Source organism: Scylla paramamosain, chromosome 27 (genome assembly GCF_035594125.1).
Source record: "Scylla paramamosain isolate STU-SP2022 chromosome 27, ASM3559412v1, whole genome shotgun sequence".
Lineage (NCBI taxonomy): Eukaryota > Metazoa > Arthropoda > Malacostraca > Decapoda > Portunidae > Scylla > Scylla paramamosain.
The window spans coordinates 21,135,360-21,150,359 of record NC_087177.1 but is presented as its reverse complement, the minus strand read 5'-3'; the positions used below and the strand labels follow the sequence as shown (position 1 = coordinate 21,150,359).

Here is a 15,000-nt window from a genome sequence, read left to right as displayed (position 1 = left end):
AGGGAGTGGGGTCGTGTGCCAACACCTAGTGGTTTTTTCATATTTTTTGTCTTATGGCTTTGTATTCATATTTTTGTTTTTTATACATTATTTTCTTGCCTCGCAGCCTAGGTTTCAAGGGGGCACCGGACCACTTCCAGAGAGACGGGGATAGCACGAACCGCACTCCTCCCACTGACGTCACGGCAATGGGGCCCCCGGACGTCGGCATGACGTTCCGGTAGCGGTACCCCCCGAGGTAGTTAAGGAGCGGCCAGTACTGATGATGGGGACGGTAACCACACCATTCAGTGGAAGCCACTTCACCCCCCACACAGAGGTAGTTGGGTGCGGCAAGGGCTGGGCAGGAAGGTAGTCAAGAGATGGTGGGGCGGGGCCCTGGAAGCATCCATGCAGGAATCCCCATTCACCCCCCGCCACCAGCGACTTACCGCGTGCAAGCAGATGGTATTAGATTTGACCCCTCGTTGCGGTGAGGGAGCCTTTTCGAGCCTCTGTCATTGCACATCCTACCATCATGTCAATCATTATCACAAACCATCCTCACCCTCCCCATGCACATAACACCACAACATTTTTTTATACTTCTCTTTTCTTTAGCAGGTTGGCCTTTTTGCAGGAAGAGTCACAGGACACGAGCAGAAAGGACCGACACCGCTTTTTCACCCACCACATTACATCATACATTAAATATCCCTGCCATCACCAAATCACTCTACTACTATCCGTGGTTCGGAACCCACGTAAAACTGTAGGTCCCTCCGCTATACGGATGTACTTCTTCCTCTGTCCTTCTTTGAACCAATAAAAAGCAAAAAAAAAAACCCTTTTTACTCTGACTGTCCTTCACTCCTCTTTCACATCCTGATGGTGCAGGCTCTGGATAGTCTGGCCCCTAACTTGTGCGTGGTTTGGCCCGGGGTTTTGGGTGCGTGGGCGGCGTCCGTGGCTGTGGCTGTGTTGGGCTTGGCTTGCTCGGTTGGTGGCGGACTCTCCTGCTTTCCCCGATAAGGACCTTGTCTCCCTTGCCATCTTAGCATGAATATAACACGTTAAAAAAAAAAAAAAAAAAAAAAAAAAAAAAAAAAAAAAAAGATGTCCTTCCTCATTGAAATTGCGCCTGGGTTAAGCCCCAGTGACTATTTCTCCTACTACAATTCCCTTCTTATCACCCCCCTATTCTTCCCACTATCCCCACTTCCCCTTCCCCATCTTTTCTCTCTTTGTTATGTTTATGTTATGTTATTTTGAGGCACATTCGTGAGCTTCCTGTTAGACCGTTCGGACGTCGTACTAGCAGCTCTCATCACCATGACTGGCCGCGGCAAGGGAGGCAAGGGTCTTGGAAAGGGAGGCGCCAAGCGTCACCGTAAGGTTCTGCGTGATAACATCCAGGGAATCACCAAGCCTGCTATCCGTCGTCTAGCTCGCCGAGGTGGCGTCAAGCGCATCTCTGGTCTCATCTACGAGGAGACTCGTGGGGTGCTCAAGGTGTTCCTTGAGAACGTTATCAGGGATGCTGTCACCTATACCGAGCACGCCAAGCGTAAGACCGTTACTGCCATGGACGTTCTCTACGCCCTCAAGCGTCAGGGCCGTACCCTGTACGGATTTGGTGGTTAAATCGCTCCATTATTGAGATGGTGCCAGCTATTCAGCTTGCATTATCATCATTGAATAACATCATCTCCCGGACCTTTTTAAGGTCCACAAACATGAAAAGAAAGAAGGACCATAGACTACTATTATTACTACTACTTTCTCATAACCATGTTCACTATCACTATCTAAGCTAAGAAAAGAAACCATTATTAATTATAACCATCTTTCTCACTTCATCAGGTCTTCTCCAAGTATCATTATTATTATTATTATTATTATTATTATTATTATTATTATTATTATTATTATTATCATTGACTTATTTCAATGATCACGCCCCTCATCGTTCTCAGTTTCTCATAAAACAAAATATACATTGAGATGAAAAAGACGCTCAACATATCACAATAGGCAACACATCTAATCAACTCTCCACTGTGACACACAGCAGGTACATTAGTAGAAATATAGTATACATATTTATTCTCGGTCACTTGCGTGCCTGACTAAATAATAATAATAATAATAACAAATAACTAACTCGAAAATAAATACACTACTTGCTTATTATTGATATACCAGTATAGTCTACACAACTCTCTAGATGTTTGAACGTGTGGCTCCGAAGAGGAGCCGGATTGATGGTGATATTGGCTGAAGGGGAGGGAGGCCCTTTATTTACTTCTTCTCAGTCTTCTTGGGAAGGAGCACGGCCTGAATGTTGGGCAGCACGCCACCCAGTGCAATGGTGACTCCGGAGAGGAGCTTGTTAAGTTCCTCGTCGTTGCGGATGGCCAGCTGCAGGTGACGTGGGATGATGCGAGTCTTCTTGTTGTCACGGGCGGCATTGCCGGCAAGCTCAAGGACTTCACCAGCCAGGTACTCCATAACTGCCGCAAGGTACACGGGGGCACCAGCACCCACGCGCTCGGCGTAGTTGCCTTTCCTTAGAAGGCGATGAATCCTGCCGACCGGGAACTGGAGTCCAGCACGACTGGAACGGGACTTTGACTTTCCCTTCACCTTTCCTCCCTTGCCGCGTCCAGACATGATAATGGATGTTGTGGTAGTAGTAGTAGTAGTAGTTGTTGTTGTTGGTGATAAATGAGGAGCGCGAGTACTCTAACCTCGTCGGTAGCTCTGCGAGCAAGTAGTGAATTTTGGGAAAAACGGCTATATATACGCGAGATCAGATCGGCACAGAGCCCGTCTGGACCAATCAGGACGCTCGCTGATGTGGCGACTCCTGATCCTGAGTAGGCACGCTAATATATATACTACTTTTCAACTGGGAAAACGCACGACCCGAAAAAGAAAGAAACTTCCTTGGCCTTTATCGCATCGCTTCCACCGGTTCTCCCTCGGCACCCAGGCCCCCATCATCCACTTCTGCCACCACACAGTGGCAGGCAATTGCCCTCTCCACTCCAGTGCCACTCCAGTGCCAGCGTGCCACAAGGATGAGCTACAAGTGCCAGTGCCAGCAACAGTCTACACACTCACCAAGCGAAGACCAGGCCTCCACAAACAACTCAACGCAGCAGTGAGAAGTCTCCAGAAGTGTTCTCAACCACTACAGTGCCAGGCGATAACCCCTTCCCCCCTTTCCCACCACAGTGCCCAGGATGTACACCCCTCTTCCCCCCCCCCCTTCCCAGTGCCCAGGAATAATCCCCTTCACCCCACAGTGACGTTCTCCCGAGTGCCGTGATGTGCTACCCACCCTTCTACAGTGCCCAGGATTAATCCCCCAGTGCCCAGGAATACTACCCCTACCCCCCACAACCCCACAGTGTCTCAGTGACGTGTTCCATAGTGCCGCGATGTCCTTCCCGCCAATCCACAGTGACCAGGATTGAAGTCCCTGTCCCAGTGTGCCCTCTTACCCTCCCCTTCCCCACCCCCAACCCCCCACCCTCCCACCCCTACCCTCCCACCCCCACCCTCCCTACCCTCCCAACCCCACCCCCACCCCAACCCCCCCACCCCCCACCCCCCCTCGTCCCAGTGTTTCCGCCCTAGTGTTCCTATCCTGTGACCCTCAGTGACCCTCAGTGCCACCCCCTTCACCGCGCGGAGAAATGATTGGCCCTGGATAAGGCACTACTTAGCAGCAATGACTCGGGTGCGAATAAAGCATGCCCGGGCCAATGACCTCGCCACTCGGCGAAGGCTCCTGCATATTCTGGCCCCAGAGGTGAAGATTACCCGTCTGATCCCAGCACGTGATGCCATAATTGTGATCACAGGATCAATGCAAGATGCTGACTTAATCTTCAGCTCTGGGAAACATGAGAAACTCACCGAGGATGGCTTCAGCGCACTCATGCCCCCTACCCTTCGGGCTCAACGATCGGTGGTCTGCACTAGACTGGACGATCTTGTGTACGAGCATGATGCAAACGAAATCCTGGACGAAGTCGAAAAGGAACAGAGTTGGGCAAAAGTGCAAGAAGTTTACAAGTTCCCACGCACCAAGAATGTGAAGATCACCTTCGAGACGAGTGACATGGCCAAGAAAACTACTGAAACGGGACTGTTGATGTTCTGCATGTCTATCCCCCCATCCCAAGTGCACCAAGAAGAGTACATAGAGCTCATAACGTGTAACCGTTGTTATGCAGTGGAGGATCATGTTACAAGGCTCTGTAACAAACCCCAGGGGTACTCAATGTGCTCCAATTGTGCCAAGGAGGGGCATCAGCACTGGGAATGCAGAACCCAGGAACGAAGATGCATCAACTGTAACGAAGCACACCATGCGACGGCAATGAAATGCATGGTGAGGAAGCAAGCCCTCAGGGAAAAACAAAATAGCCTGAGACAGAAGAGGATACAAGGAGCAACTACAACCTATGCACAGGCTACAACCACTAATGGTATCCCTGACTCAACTGGCCAACACATGACCGGCTTAATGTGCCTCCTACATGCACATCTGGCCAATGTAGCAGAGCCAGGATCCTTCCAAAAAACTCTTTCCGAGAGCTTGGCAAAAAATGGGATCCCTGAGGTTAAACTTGCGCCTATCAAGAACACGGCAGCCCTTATCACAGCCCTGACTGCAGGAAAAAGTGCCCCCGTCCCTCCCCAGAGAAGTGTCGTCGAACAAGAACAGGCAGTCACAGCCGAAAGAATTAGCGCGGAAAACACACTCCAGGTACAGGAAGACTCAGACGGGGACTCCACATCTCCAGCAGGAAGTGACAGCGAGGACGACCACTCGGACGAGGAAGTTAATGGACTGGAGGTTGTCATCGTAAAGAAAAACACCGACATGTGGCCCCGAACTCGCACCTTCCCCCATATGGAAAGAGGGGTAAGGGAAGGACGCTACAAGATCCGTCATAACCTCAGTGCCAGTGACTACGACCTTGTTATAGATCGCCTCAGGAAAATGGACCGCCCTGTGGATCACCTCCTCACTTCTGTACGGGACGCAGTCTTCGATACCATGCCATCTGGACCCTTCACCTCTTCAGAGCCATCACTCAAGAAGAGGAGAGGAAGGAAGAAGAAGACCCAGACAGCATAATGCAGCGACTCAAGGTAATCCAGCACAATGTATTACACTGGACGACTCGTAAGTACGACTTATGTAACACTTACCGACAGTTTGACCCGGACGTCATACTAATTAACGGACACGGACTACCAGACGAAAACAGACTTAGGATTCCTGGATTTCGAGTTCACCAGATGAACTCTAGTGGTGAGCAAAATGATGGAGTGGCGATAGCAGTCAGATGCTCGCTCACTCACAGAATTCAGGATGACTTTCTTTCTGACACCTTAGCTGTTGACATAGAGACATTCGATGGGACCTTGACAATTGCAACTACATATTTACCTCCTAGACGACAGTACATCCCCCACCCCGATTTCATGAGACTCATACGTAGGCAGACACCGATGCTTTTCGCAGGAGACTTGAACGCCTGACACCAGACACTAGGGTATGGTACTACGAATCAGGTAGGCCGTGATCTCACGGACTATTTTAGACGACAAACCGCGAGACACATTGGCCCTAATTTTCCGACCTACTATGGACCTCTCTCCTCCACTTCACCTGACATTGTCTTCTCCAATCAAACCTTCCACTATGCTCATTCTCTCTCCCCTGGCCCGCTAACTAGTAGTGATCACATACCAATCATTATTGACATTTCAACTTCTCCTATTCTCACTCCGACCCCCCTTTCTTACTCCTTTCATAGGGTTGACTGGGACTCCTTTCAGGAGGACGAAAGCTTAGACATGACAGACGCAATTGACATCTCCCGAGCGAGTCTCGAGGAGATAGACACAGCACTAGCGGACTGGATGACAAAGGTAAAAGACACTGCGGACCGACACATACCAAAAACACAGTACAGACTAGAACCTGCCCCAAGACCGACTAGACAAACACAGATGACAAGGATACAATTCAATGCACTACGACAAAGAGCACAACTTCATGGCTGGACGAACGACGACTATAGAAGATACGTTAGACTTAGACTTACGCTCCATGAATTAAGGAGAGACGAAGCCAGGCGACACTGGGGACGGACTCTGGAGGGTCTGGCTTCAAGGTGCAAGGAGCCCAGGAGGTTCTGGGCTCAGGTCAAACGCCTATCTGGACGAACAAAAGGACAAGACTCATACCTACTTGACAGGAACGGACAAAGACACTACAGTAATGTTGACAAAGCCAGACTATTTACTAGGAAATGGGAAACAGTTTTCCAAGACGACGACGAGGACTATGAGGACAATGACATGGTGCTGGATTACCTTGCAGTCCACAGACATCACACCACTCCGCACCAGGAAGCGGACCCCACGAGGCTGGCGGGTGACTCCCCACTCACCTGCTTCATCTCCCTAGAAGAGCTAAAAGCAGCCATTAGGTCAAGCAAGCCCACCTGCCCTGGCAGCAGTGGGATCAACAGGACAATTCTCGCCCACCTCCCACCTCCTGCTCCTGCTCGACTCCGGGACATCTTCAACTCTGCCCTGTCGGCAGGTTATTTTCCAGACGGGCTTAAAGAAGCGGAGATGAAGATGATAGCCAAGCCTGGCAAGGCTCTAACACAACCGGACAGCTATCGGCCCATCTCCCTCCTGGAGGTGCCAGGAAAAATGTTCGAGAGGGTCATCGGCAGGAGGCTGCGTGACCACCTGGATGAGGGACACCTGTACAACACGGCACAATATGGTTTCCGTCGGGGAAGAGGCACGACGCACGCCATAGCTGTGGCAACAGAGACTCTGGCACTCCACCAGGCACTGGGACATCGGTGCAACCTAGTACTCAGAGATGTAAGCAAGGCGTTCGACAAAGTGTGGCACTTGGGGCTTAAGTTCAAGGTGCTGCACTTGGGGCTCCCGGGCCCTGTCGAGCGCCTTCTCTGCGACTTTTTGGACGATAGGAGTGCCAGAGTGCGTGTCGGCACCTACAGCGGACCGCCCTTCTCGCTGCAGACAGGGGTGCCACAGGGAAGTGTCCTCTCCCCGACGCTATATACCATATTCACAGGAGACTGTCCTGCCTCCCAGGCAGGAATAAACGTCCAGTATGCGGACGACGTCTCCCAGGTAGTCTTCCATCCAGGAAGGTCGCGCCTGATGCTAAATGCGAGGACCGGGCGGGAAATTACGCGAGTCAGCACGTTCGAGGAAGAATGGAGAATAAGAACAAACATGGCTAAATTCTCAGTCATAGCACCAGCCACGCAGAACCCTAAACTTCTGCTGGTCGATGAGGAAGCCGTCGAGTTCAGCCCCAGCGGGAAACTACTGGGCCTTCACGTCTCAGGGCGAGGGTACTCGGCCCACATCTCCCAGAGGGTGGCGAGGGGCAAGGCTGCCTTGGCCCTCCTCCGACGTTTTCGAGAGCTGGACAGCAAGGTCAAGCTCCACCTGGTCAAGACCATGGTGCTGCCTGTCCTAACGTACCCACCTGTCCCTCTACATGCCCTCACCCAGACTGCCCACCGCCGCCTCCAGAGAGTACAAAATGCTGCACTTCGGTTTGCGGCTGGCGTCCGGTGGGATGATTTCAAGAGCTCTGAATCCCTTCATATGGACTCAGACACCCCCCCCGGTCAACATACGTCTACACCAACAAGCGGCACAGATGTGGCAGCGCATGGCCGAGGAGGACTGGGAGCAGTACCGGACCCTGAGACAGCTCCATAAAGCAGCGCCACAGTCGCAGCACTCATGGTTTCCCAGAAGCTTGTGGGCGCTGGAACGGACCCCTAACCCGGAACCACTTTATAAATAAGTCTTTTTTTTTTTTTTTTTTTTTTTTTTTTTTTTATGTAGGAAGGATACTGGCCAAGGGCAACAAAAATCTAATAAAAAAAATGCCCACTGAAATGCCAGTCCCTAAAAGGGTCAAAGCAGTGGTCAAAAATTGGTGGATAAGTGTCTTGAAACCTCCCTCTTGAAGGAATTCAAGTCATAGGAAGGTGGAAATACAGAAGCAGGCAAGGAGTTCCAGAGTTTACCAGAGAAAGGGATGAATGATTGAGAATACTGGTTAACTCTTGCGTTAGAGAGGTGGACAGAATAGGAGTGAGAGAAAGAAGAAAGTCTTGTGCAGCGAGGCCGCGGAAGGAGGGGAGGCATGCAGTTAGCAAGATCAGAAGAGCAGTTAGCATGAAAATAGCGGTAGAAGACAGCAAGAGATGCAACATTGCGGCGGTGAGAGAGAGGCTGAAGACAGTCAGTTAGAGGAGAGGAGTTGATGAGACGAAAAGCTTTTGATTCCACCCTGTCTAGAACAGCAGTATGAGTGGAACCCCCCCAGACATGTGAAGCATACTCCATACATGGACGGATAAGGCCCTTGTACAGAGTTAGCAGCTGGGGGGGTGAGAAAAACTGGCGGAGACGTCTCAGAACACCTAACTTCATAGAAGCCGTTTTAGCTAGAGATGAGATGTGAAGTTTCCAGTTCAGATTATAAGTAAAGGACAGACCGAGGATGTTCAGTGTAGAAGAGGGGGACAGTTGAGTGTCATTGAAGAAGAGGGGATAGTTGTCTGGAAGATTGTGTCGAGTTGATAGATGGAGGAATTGAGTTTTTGAGGCATTGAACAATACCAAGTTTGCTCTGCCCCAATCAGAAATTTTAGAAAGATCAGAAGTCAGGCGTTCTGTGGCTTCCCTGCGTGATATGTTTACCTCCTGAAGGGTTGGACGTCTATGAAAAGACGTGGAAAAGTGCAGGGTGGTATCATCAGCATAGGAGTGGATAGGACAAGAAGTTTGGTTTAGAAGATCATTAATGAATAATAAGAAGAGAGTGGGTGACAGGACAGAACCCTGAGGAACACCACAGTTAATAGATTTAGGAGAAGAACAGTGACCGTCTACCACAGCAGCAATAGAACGGTCAGAAAGGAAACTTGAGATGAAGTTACAGAGAGAAGGATAGAAACCGTAGGAGGGTAGTTTGGAAATCAAAGCTTTGTGCCAGACTCTATCAAAGGCTTTTGATATGTCCAAGGCAACAGCAAAAGTTTCACCAAAGTCTCTAAAAGTCTAAAAGTCTATTATGTATTAATGTAAAAATGTATTATGTAAAAATTAAGTAATTTATTTCCCATTGTAAATAAACATCCTACATCATCTCACAATATAAATATGTTACTTTAAGGATATATACAATATGTAAAGAAATAAATACCCCCATATAAGCTTCAAACAACATGTAAACTTTCATATTAAATATAGTTTCTAATATGTATAATAATAGCAGGTCGGATCGCCCGGCAACTTTTGTACTTTGACTTATTTCTGTATCTCTTACTCTGTACTTCCCCCCCCCCTTTTTTGTATCTCCCCCAACTTTACTCAATAAACTTTGAAACTTTGAAACTATGCCTCCCAAAGCATCAGGAAAGGCTGCCAAGAAAGCTGGCAAGGCACAGAAGGCCATTGCCAAGGGCGACAAGAAGAAGAAGCGCAGGAGGAAGGAGAGCTACTCCATCTACATCTACAAGGTGCTCAAGCAAGTCCACCCAGACACTGGCGTGTCCTCCAAGGCCATGTCAATCATGAACTCGTTCGTGAATGACATTTTCGAGCGCATCGCTGCCGAGGCATCCCGCCTGGCACACTATAACAAGCGCTCCACCATCACCAGCCGGGAAATCCAGACCGCTGTCCGTCTTCTTCTGCCTGGTGAACTGGCAAAACACGCTGTTTCTGAAGGCACCAAGGCTGTTACCAAGTATACCTCCTCCAAGTAAACAGGCGGCCAGTATACTGCTGCCAGTATAAAATAATACCCGGCTCCATTGGAGCCACACTTGAAAAGGAAAAAAGATACGATATAGACAAATGCATTATTATTATAATTATTGTTATTATTATTAATATTATTATTATTATTATTTTTATTATTATTATTATTATTATTATTATTATTATTATTATCATCATTAATATTATTAATATTGTTGTTTTTATTATGATTATTATTATAATAATTATTGTATCATTATTATTATTATTATTATTATTATTATTATTATTATTATTATGCTTATTATTATCGTGATTATTATTCTGTGGAGATAAAGAAAAGATAAAAAAAAAAATAGAGATAAAGAAAGATAAAAATTCTCCCAAGTGAAAGAGATATGGCCATGGAAGAGGAAATAATAATAATAATAATAATAAAAAAAAGGGGGGAAGGATATTGAGTTGAAAGTCGAAAGTTAATTATTAACCTGATACTGAAAGATGGAAAATAAATATTTTCTTCCACAAAACCAAACAGATTGTCTATGAAAATTCTTTAATGAAAGAGATGTTTGGCCCTAAAAAGGGCCTAGATATTGCTGTTATGAAGATCATTCGTGGATGACTTCTTAGGCACGCTCGCCACGGATGCGACGAGCCAGTTGGATGTCCTTTGGCATGATAGTCACGCGCTTGGCATGGATGGCGCACAGGTTAGTATCCTCAAACAGACCCACGAGGTAAGCCTCGGAAGCTTCCTGGAGAGCCATGACAGCAGAGGAATGGAAGCGGAGGTCAGTCTTGAAATCCTGAGCAATTTCACGCATCAGGCGCTGGAAAGGCAGTTTCCTGATAAGCAGCTCAGTGCTCTTCTGATAACGGCGGATCTCACGGAGAGCAACGGTTCCAGGCCTGTAACGGTGGGGTTTCTTGACACCTCCAGTGGCTGGAGCAGACTTGCGAGCTGCCTTTGTAGCAAGCTGCTTGCGGGGCGCCTTGCCACCAGTGGACTTGCGAGCCGTTTGCTTGGTACGTGCCATAGTTGTGGTAACAACAACTCACAACGAACACTCAGCTGAGTCTGCCCGCGCTTCCCACAAAATCCCTTTATATATGAATCGGGTGGGCCCGACGACTCCAACCCTGCCTTGTGATTGGTCAGAAACGTCCAGTGAGGCTCATCGCCCACGCAGTCACCGCATGAAAGATGTGATCATTATTGTTAGTCTAATTCATTTTGTTCTTATTCTTATTCTTATTCTTATTCTTTCTTCCCTCATTCATAACAAATCTTGGAAAATATACAGCAGAACTGACATGTCATTTAAAATTCTAAGACAATTAGCAAGAAAGTTGTGATATTCTTATTTTTTTCATTCTTTTTATTCTATTTTTTTTCTTATTCTTGTCATAATTAATATTGTTATCTTTATTATTTTCATTTTTTTTTTATTATTCTTCCTTATCTTATTCTTATTTATCCTACTTTTAGAGAGATGAGGCTTGTGCGGTCACCCATCCAAGTTCTGCCCGGACCCCCTGCTTAACCTTGCTGATCCCGCCGTCAGCTGATTGGTCAAGAGCGGAGAACAAGGTGTTGGGAGGGCTTATTTCTCTTATTCTTATTCTTTCCTGTATTGTTGTTGCATTGTTGTGCTGAAAATGTTGGAAAATATGCACTAAAATTAACCCTTCATTCATAATTCTACGACAATTAGCAAGAGAGATATATTATTACTTTTTTCCCTTATTTTTGTTCTTTTTATTTTTAATCTTCTTATTTTTATTATAGTTGTTATTGTTATTTTATTATTTTCGTTTTTCGTTCATTCTCCTCATTCTTATTGCTATTTTTTTCTATTCTCAGAGAGATGAGGCTTTTGTGGTCACCCATCCAAGTTCTTCCCGGACCCCCTGCTTAACTGCGCTGATCCCGCCGTTAGCTAATTGGCCAAGACCGGAGAACTAGGTGTTGGGAGGCCTTCTTTCTATTATTCTTATTCTTTCTTCCCCCATTCATATCGTTGTATTGGAAATGTTGGAAAATATACAAAAGAATTCACCCTTCTATGACAATTAGGAAGAAAGACATGGGATGCTTTCTTTCTTTTTTTTTTTATATTCCTTTATTGTAATTTTTCTTATTCTTGTTATAATAATTCTTACTGTTATCTTTATTACTTAAAATTTTCGTTCATTCCCCCTATTCTTATTCTTATTTTTTATTTATTTATTTTTTTTCAGACTGATGAGGCTTGTGTAGTCAGCCATCCAAGTATTGCCCGAAACCCCTGCGTAATCTCGACGATTTCATTTGACAATACCTATTTACTTATTTATTTATTATTATATTTATTAAAAAAAAAAAAAAAGAAGAAAAGAAGATGAAGAATAAGGTATGTAATCGAAATACTCTCTCTATACTGTAGCAATAGTTTAGCTGGATGTGCTTGTATTGTGTCAAAAATACTTGCAATATCTGCAATTGTAACCTGCAGTGTCGGTATAATGCATAATTAAGCAATGAAAAGAAAAATTAATAAAAGAATAAATGAAAAAAGAAAGAAAAAAGATACAATTAACAACTAAATATATTAGCTACCCCTCTACGTTTCTTTATCACTGCAGAAAAATGGAAACATTTTAACGTAGACTTGTCAAAATTCAACTGAAATTAAGGGTTAAATAAGGATCGTCACCCCTTCCCCAGAGGATATTCATTGTCTTGGAATATATATATATATATATATATATATATATATATATATATATATATATATATATATATATATATATATATATATATATATATATATATATATATATATATATATATATATATATATATATATATATATATATATATATATATATATATATATATATATATATATATATATATATATATATATATATATATATATATATATATATATATATATATATATATATATATATATATATATATATATATATATATATATATATATTCTTTTTATTTAAAGTCTTATTTACTCATGTTAATTCTTCTTCACTAAGAGACAGAGAGAGAGAGAGAGAGAGAGAGAGAGAGAGAGGTAACGTCCTTGAGGATAGCAGCTCGTCTACGCTCCGCTCAGTGATCAGCGTTAGAATGTAATTCCTCATTTCTTTAAAAAAAAAAAAAAAAAAAAAAACAGAAACTTTATTTAGGGGGCTTGCTGGAAACAAACTACAATGGAGGAAAGAACAATATGTCTGCTATATGACCCACCCAGTTAAATTTTCAAGAAGCAAACGCAAGTTGGAAAATACGAGGAAGATATATTTTCATTTATATACGTTTTATGGTAATTTCTGCCACGCCTTCCTCTATTCATCAAACGTCACTGACACTTATTCCCTTTATTTTTTACTTTACAGAATCTTTTGTAGGGCAAGACTCTAGAGGATATGTGCTTTCATAAATTCTATAATGCTTTGCTTATCATAGAGACATAAAAAAAAAATAATAATAATAAAAATAAATTAATTAATTAATTTAAAAAATCAAAATAAATAGATATATAAATTAATTATTTATCAAATAAATTTCTATGCTTCACCTTTATAGCATTCGTATGAATGTCAAAACAAAACAAAAAAATATAAATATAAATATTAATATGAAAAAAAAAATTACTAAATAATATGAAAAATAGCATTACTACTACTACTACTACTACTACTACTGCTACTACTACTATTATTTTTTTTTTTTTTTATGTAGGAAGGACACTGGCCAAGGGCAACAAAAATGTAATAAAAAAAATGCCCACTGAAATGCCAGTCCCATACAGGGGTCAAAGCAGTGGTCAAAAAATGATGAATAAGTGTCTTGAAACCTCCCTCTTGAAGGAATTCAGGTCATAGGAAGGTGGAAATACGGAAGCAGGCAGGGAGTTCCAGAGTTTACCAGAGAAAGGGATGAATGATTGAGAATACTAGTTAACTCTTGCGTTAGAGAAGTGGACAGAATAGAGGTGAGAGAAAGAAGAAAGTCTTGTGCAGCGAGGCCACGGAAGGAGGGGAGGCATGCAGTTAGCAAGATCAGAAGAGCAGTTAGCATGAAAATAGCGGTAGAAGACAGCTAGATATGCAACATTGCGGCGGTGAGAGAGAAGCTGAAGACAGTCAGTTAGAGGAGAGGAGTTGATGAGACGAAAAGCTTTTGATTCCACCCTGTCTAGAAAAGCAGTATGAGTGGAACCCCCCTCAGACATGTGAAGCATACTCCATACATGGACGGATAAGGCCCTTGTACAGAGTTAGCAGCTGGGGGGGTGAGAAAAACTGGCGGAGACGTCTCAGAACACCTAACTTCATAAAAGCTGTTTTAGCTAGAGATGAGATGTGAAGTTTCCAGTTCAGATTATAAGTAAAGGACAGACCGAGGATGTTCAATGTAGAAGAGGGGGACAGTTGAGTGTCATTGAAGAAGAGGGGATAGTTGTCTGGAAGGTTGTGTCGAGTTGATAGATGGAGGAATTGATTTTTTGAGGCATTGAACAATATCAAGTTTGTTCTGCCCCAATGAGAAATTTTAGAAAGATCAGAAGTCAGGCGTTCTGTGGCTTCCCTGCGTGATATGTTTACCTCCTGAAGGGTTGGACGTCTATGAAAAGACGTGGAAAAGTGCAGGGGGTGTATCTTCAGCGTAGGAGTGGATAGGATAAGAAGTTTGGTTTAGAAGATCATTAATGAATAATAAGAAGAGAGTGGGTGACAGGACAGAACCCTGAGGAACACCACTGTTAATTGATTTAGGAGAAGAACAGTGACCGTCTACCACAGCAGCAATAGAACGGTCAAAAAGGAAACTTGAGATGAAGTAAACAGAGAGAAGGATAGAAACCGTAGGAGGGTAGTTTGGAAATCAAAGCTTTGTGCCAGACTCTATCAAAAGCTTTTGATAATTATGTCCAAGGCAACAGCAAAAGTTTCACCAAAATCTCTAAAAGAGGATGACCAAGACTCAGTAAGGAAAGCCAGAAGATCACCAGTAGAGCGGCCTTGACGGAACCCATACTGGCGATCAGATAGAAGGTTGTGGAGTGATAGATGTTTAAGAATCTTCCTGTTGAAGATAGATTCAAAAACTTTAGATAGGCAGGAAATTAAAGCAATAGGATG

At 44.3% G+C, this 15,000-nt stretch overlaps 2 protein-coding genes across 2 annotated transcripts; one reads left to right on the top strand and one right to left on the bottom strand.

Annotated features, from left to right (window-relative positions):
* Positions 1–9,482: 9,482 nt before the first annotated feature.
* On the top strand, positions 9,483–9,854 carry LOC135114361 (histone H2B). Its single transcript, XM_064030266.1, has one exon. The coding sequence runs from the start codon at positions 9,483–9,485 to the stop codon at positions 9,852–9,854; it is 372 nt and encodes a 123-aa protein (XP_063886336.1).
* Positions 9,855–10,475: 621 nt separating this feature from the next.
* Positions 10,476–11,128, bottom strand: LOC135114360 (histone H3-like). The gene has a single exon (XM_064030265.1). It carries the CDS (start codon positions 10,887–10,889, stop codon positions 10,479–10,481), a length of 411 nt encoding a protein of 136 aa, XP_063886335.1. The 5' UTR covers positions 10,890–11,128; the 3' UTR covers positions 10,476–10,478.
* Positions 11,129–15,000: the final 3,872 nt, after the last annotated feature.

What these genes read in the sequence shown, in the direction of transcription:
- LOC135114361 (XM_064030266.1), top strand. Translation starts at nt 9,483, where the DNA reads ATGCCTCCCAAAGCATCAGGAAAGGCTGCCAAGAAAGCTGGCAAGGCA.
- LOC135114360 (XM_064030265.1), bottom strand. Translation starts at nt 10,889, where the DNA reads ATGGCACGTACCAAGCAAACGGCTCGCAAGTCCACTGGTGGCAAGGCG.